The sequence below is a fragment of the Crocuta crocuta genome, unplaced genomic scaffold (assembly GCF_008692635.1).
Source record: "Crocuta crocuta isolate KB4526 unplaced genomic scaffold, BGI_CrCroc_1.0 scaffold1133, whole genome shotgun sequence".
In the NCBI taxonomy this organism is placed as follows: Eukaryota; Metazoa; Chordata; class Mammalia; order Carnivora; family Hyaenidae; genus Crocuta; species Crocuta crocuta.
The window spans coordinates 314,243-320,370 of record NW_027530366.1 but is presented as its reverse complement, the minus strand read 5'-3'; the positions used below and the strand labels follow the sequence as shown (position 1 = coordinate 320,370).

The following is a 6,128-nucleotide window of genomic DNA, read 5'->3' as shown; positions in this document are numbered from 1 at the left end:
GACTATAGAGGCATTGTGGGGTTAGTGGGAAGAACATCTGTAGGCTTTGGAGTTAAAGAGACAAGATTTAAATCTTAGTTCTCCTTCTAGTTGAATGTTCTTTTTAAAAAAAAAACATTTATTTATTATTGACAGAGAAAGAGAGAGAGACAGAGCATGAGCAGGGTAGGCACAGAATCTGAAGCAGGCTCCAGGCTCTGAGCTGTCAGCACAGAGCCCGACGTGGGACTGAAACTCACGAACTGCGAGATCATGCCCTAAGCCGAAGTCAGACGCTTAATTGACTGAGCCACCCAGGTGCCCCTCTAGATGAATGCTCTTAAAGAAGTTATTTAAACTCATTAGTTCTCTATTTGCTCATTTGTTAAATGAGAAATATTTAACTCATAGCACTGTTGTGAGGAGTAAATGAGATATGTGTAAACTGCCGATCCCAGTTCTTGGCACATACTAGCTATTATTTGAGAAAGACTTAATATTATTCATTATTATTTAAAAATTTCAAAATGGACAAAAATTAAGTCACAGTTGCTTCATTTTATTCTAAGGCCAAGAAGTAACTTTGTATATAAAGGAAATACCCCAAAGTCATTTCCCTTTAAGACAGAAGGACAGGGACGCCTGGGTGGCTCAGTTGGTTACGCATCTGGCTTCAGCTCAGGTCATGATCTCATGGTTGGTGGGTTCGAGCCCCACGTCGGGCTCTGTGCTGACAGCTAGCTCAGAGCCTGGAGCCTGTCTTCAGATTCTGTGTCTTTCTCTCTCTCTGACTCTCCCCTGTTCATGCTGTCTCTCTCTCTCAAAAATAAATAAAACATTAAAAAAATTTTTTTAAAGACAGAAGGATAAGACATGTTCAGGGATAATCTATCTGAGAAGCAAAAAGAATCAACATATACACAAAGGAAAGAAATTTACCCTATTATGTTCTTTGCATGTCTTAACTCATTAATCCCCATAAGTAGTACCACTGTTGTCCCCATTTTATAGAGGAGGAAAATGAGCCACAGGGCTGTTATATAAATTTTCCATGGTTACATGGTTAGGTAGTAGTTGAACAAGGATGCAAATCTAAGCAGTTTATCTGTAAAGTCCACACTATAAGCACTGAACTAATATAGACTCTGACAGATTACATGACTGTAGGTCTGGGAAATCTACAAGAAATCTAAATGTAGTAGCTGTAATAAATTAAATCAACAAGATCCCAAGATATAACCTGCATACTATTAACACACAGCTAGAAAATACCATGTGAAAACAAAAACTACTCACAACACAGACCAAAAAATTAAATAACTGGCCATTAATCCAGCCTAGGATGCAACAGAGTTAAAGAAAATTTAAAACGTGTGCTCCTGAACAGGAAAACTTCACTAATAGTACAGCTGACAATATGCCTTTTAAGCTAATATATATAGATTTGGTTGTATGCAGATCAGTCTATGCCTTTGTTCCTGCTGTCCCCACCCTTCCATCTGGAACTTCTCTCCCAGGCCTTCCCCTCCTTACTATCTATCTACTTATTCTTTAAAACCTAGCTTGTAACTCTTCCTTATGTATAACAGCTTTAGGAGGTAAGGTTACTACCTAACCATTCTGCAGCATAAGAAACATCTGTGTCACTAAAAGGCCTAGCACATTAAGAACCAAATGGACAGCATTTAGGATGGCTGGGGGCACTAATTTCTCAAAGTTGCAAATAATTATTTGGTTATGGTAACATTTTTGGCTCACTGAACTACTGATCTGTTCTGAATCTAAATGATGCTCTACGATACTTTACCTACAAACAAATAAATGAACAAACAAGTGTTTACCCCAATATGGAAGAGGGCGCTAACAGGCTTGTGGTCACTGGTTTTCAGTTCCATGTGACTCCGATAATGAAGCTGATTAACATTTGTTCCTCTCCAAAGAATCCGGTCACACCAGGCTGGAACCCGACATTTCCCACTGCAAATAAAGAAAGGAATTATGAAGGGAACATACCACACAACAATGTAATACTTACCACACTGGTTTAGACCAGGGTTACGCCGTCTTGATAAATGCTTCTCCTTCCCTAATGATCCCAATTACAATATTCCCTACTATATTGCAAACTCTCTAAAGGGTCTGTGTCTGCTTGTTTGCCACTGAATCCCCAACTCCTAGCACAGTATCTTATGCAAAGCAGGTGCTCAATGATTAGTTATGTAATGAATGAATAAACAGTGCTCCCCAAATTAGCATTACCTCTTTAACAATGTTGCCCAAGGGGAAAATATAATAGCACCTTCTTAAAATATCCTCAGAAGACCAGGATTATACTCAGAACACTTTGCTCTATGAATTGCAATGACATTTCACAACAGATAGACAACTAGTAAGAATCTAAAAATCCAATGGTATATTCCTAGACTGGGCTTAATTTCTGGAAATAACTAGAGATTTCTCCTTTTAAACCTGGACTTTCATGACTAGCTTCTTCAAATAGAGATGAACTAACATCTAAGCATGCAAGTCTGAACATATAACAGCCCACAGAATACCAAGGGTAGGGAAAAAACCTATTCATCATTCAATTAAAATAAGTAACACCTTGTACACCTGAGCCACTAGGTGACACACTTAAGTTCTTATCAGTAGCTCTTCAATTGACTCTCAAGTCAGGTGAGTGGAAGAAATAAGGTGAGGTGTACAAGATCCATGGGTGTCACTTTTCACTTACTGACCAGTTTGCTCAGAGCACAGAAATGTAGACCCCTCTCCACCCCATCCTAGTGCTCTCTCTGAGTCTAAGGAAGCTGAATCTGCCCAGAGCTTTTCCTTCTCTTTCAAGCTTCTGGGCTCAGCCAGCTAGGATGCCATAGGAAACAAAGAGACAGTAAGTAGAAGGCAAACAGTTCGCAGGAACATACTGACAGGGGGACTTAACTGGGGGTAATCAGGAAATCAAAGGGCCTCCCTAGAAAATGGATCTTAGCTGTCTCTGGCAGTTGTAGAGGTTGGGCCCAGGTATCAGTATTTTTTAAATGTTTTATTTCCCTTTGAGAAAGAGTGAGCATGCGAGCAGGGGAGGGGCAGAGGGGGTATGGGAAAGAGGATCCAAAGCCGACTGCGCTAACAGCAATGCACTCCCAGGCATCAGTATTTTTAAAAGTCCCTCCAATAGATTCTAATGTGTGATCAGGAATGAGAATCACTGTGCTGGAAGAACCTTTTGTGACTCAATTTCTGGTTTTCAGAGTTGAAGAGTTGAGAAACAATTTGGATAAAACAGTGAGAATAGGACAGTAGATAAGGAAATGGGGAGGGGGGTTGGGAAGGTAAAATCTCAGCAAATCTGTTGAGACGACAGAAATAAGGCACTGCAGACAGCCTGTAAAATTTCAATAGAAATAATACTTTCTTAAGATAAACTCACCTGTGAGTACACATGCATTAAAAACTCTTCTGTAACAGCACTGAGCCATTAGGTCTTTATATATGCCTCTGGTATGACCTAAAAAATTCCTAGCCATTCACCAATATGGAGGGACAGAAATAATACCACGCCTGAACCTATTCTGTGATGAGGTTCTTGTTACTTTACCTGGAATCCCATCGGTCTGTTTTAGAGTCATACTTATAAGTGGGGATAAACTTGATTTCTCCTTCAGTGAAGTCAGCAAAAGCTTTTTTCTGTGTGCGCTGAATATTAAGCTAGAGATAGAAGCATCACATAAGCAGGGTAACACCATCTTAATACAAATGATAATCAGGCTGATCAACAATTTCTAAATATTGAGTTCCATAGCCTTTGCAACTGTCAGAATACATAAATAAAATTTCTGTACCTTATGAATTAAATCTTGCCATTCCCATGACATCTAAACTCACCCACAGATAGGATGCTCATTATGAGCACATCACTAATTTTTTATTGCTAATAGTGGTTGGGTGGGGTGCCTGGGTGGCTCAGTCAGTTAAGTATCCAACTTAGGCTCAAGTCATGATCTCGCCGTTGGGGAGTTCCAGCCCTGCATCAGGCTTTGTGCTGACAACTCAGAGCCTGGAGCCTGCTTCAGATTCTGGGTCTCCCTCTCTCTCTGCTCCTCCCTTGCACTTTCTCTTTCACTCTCTCTCTCTCAAAAATAAATAAACATTAAAATAATTTTTAAAAACAGTGGTTGGGTAAAATGGGAAAATGAAATAAGAATAATCTTTCTCTGAAGTTGGACAGGAATCATCTAGCACAATTTTAATTTTTTAAAAAAGCACACAAATGTTGAATGGATAATTCCAAAAGCCAAATTCAGTGAATAGTTATGGATCGTTTTGAAAGTTATCCTCTTTCAAATACTTTACCAGAATTACATAAGACTCAAAATTTATTATAACTGTACCCCCTTTGGAAATATGACAGAGGAAGAAATGCAAAGACATTAGCCAGATGACCTCAATATGAAGAAAAATAGAGCCAAAAAAGACTCACTATAAAAAAAACACCCCACCATTCTACTGCAAAACTCCTACATTTTTACTATGTCTGAAGGTCAAAAAAGGTTTCATAAGGACTTAAAGACATTAAAATCAAGTTGAAACGTTTTCTTCCCTCCATAAAAGTGTTCACTTTTAGCAACCAATATTCATAAGCTTAAGTAAAAATTCAAGTCATGTGCCAGGTTCCAAGGCAAATTTACAGAAAAACTGAATAGCAAGTTTTATATAAATGTTACCGAATCAATGCTTTTCCCACAGGTTTAAACATCTATAAGCTAGCCAGCCCCAACTTCTCAATCAGTTCCCATTAGACCACAGTCTGTGCTATTTATCCCAAACTTCTGTTCTTCCCAATCCCCTCACAGGGCCTCCCTCTTTTACCTCCATGCTGTTACTAAGCCTGCCAAGTAATCATAGAGCAACTTTCCCTGTCCCATCTGCCAAACCACATCAACATAGCTGAAGGCCCACTTCCTCCAGGAAGTGGTCTCCAATTAACCCCACCCATTCTCCAACTTATTTTATATAAATCTCTGAAATCTCTTCTTGATAAAGACAATGAACAAATGTTCTATTTGCTTTTTATCTCTCCTCCTCCTATGCAGGTGTTCAATAAAAGCACTACAAACCTTGTGTGCATTCACTGCATTGCTAGTCACACTGTTTTCCCAAGACAATGAGACTTTTCCATCAATTCCTAGAGTAAGACACACCTCCCATACATATATCTCATAAACCTAACAATTTTATCTGCCATCTAGGAACATACCCATAAAATGAAAATTTACTCACCTGGTCAAACTTCAAGAGTCTCTGAAGGTCATTCTTGTTTATAAGACTCTTTACTTCATTGGCATCAGGCATGCAAAGCCTATAGTTCAAATCTCCCAACCAGATGACAACACTGAAAATCAAGAAATACACGAACAGAAGTAGCAAGAATTACCATAACAAGTCAGAGAAGAATGGAAAGAAGAAAACTAGGTAGATTGTTGATAAGGATTCATTTATCACTACCTGAGACAAGGAGTTTAAGCTGTCACTTATCCTCTGGCGGCAAGTACTAACAAAACCTGAGAAGGACTAGGGATTACTAAATAGGTGGGAAGATAGACACTCCATACATGAAGAACAAAGAGAGGGAAATACAGTATATGTGTGGGATTCAGAAACCAAGGAGTTAACTGCCTAAAAGAAGCATGTAGTTTATTTGCTGGACTAGCTCCAAAATTTTGCCTGGCTTCCTGCCAGGTCTCCAGAGGAAGAGAATCTGAACATTTTCTGCCTCTCTGAGCCCTGACATTCTACAGGCTCTTCACTGAGGTCTGCGTGGTCTGACCAGCTATCCACCATAACCAATTTGCCTACCCCTGCTCCAGATGAACAGTCCAAGTCTCAGTCAGGAAGGAGACTGGCTTGCCACAGGATCCTAGGCTCCCAATCACAGCAATAGGCCCCTAGATGAGCTGAGAGTCTCCACAGAGGAGACCCAGAAATTACCACACTACAAGGAATGCTGCTGTGAGCTATCTCAAGTCCTGAATGGGTTTCTTTGCCAATCTTAAATGCAACATGAAATTTCTGGAATCCTGAGGAAATAAATTTAAGGCATTTCAGGGCAACTTTATGATCATTAATGTCAAGGTCTTGACTTTTCTTTC

The 6,128-nt window shown here is 39.5% G+C and overlaps 1 protein-coding gene across 1 annotated transcript in view; it reads right to left on the bottom strand.

The window, feature by feature from the left end:
- OCRL (OCRL inositol polyphosphate-5-phosphatase) overlaps positions 1-6,128 on the bottom strand; it is a 49,950-nt gene that overhangs the window by 20,813 nt on the left and 23,009 nt on the right. Inside the window, exons 12-14 of the mRNA XM_077766170.1 lie at positions 5,260-5,371; positions 3,578-3,687; positions 1,821-1,956 (exon numbers count right to left, since the gene is read on the bottom strand). Of these exons, the coding sequence (XP_077622296.1) occupies positions 1,821-1,956; positions 3,578-3,687; positions 5,260-5,371 (358 nt within the window). The remainder of the gene's footprint in view (positions 1-1,820; positions 1,957-3,577; positions 3,688-5,259; positions 5,372-6,128) is intronic.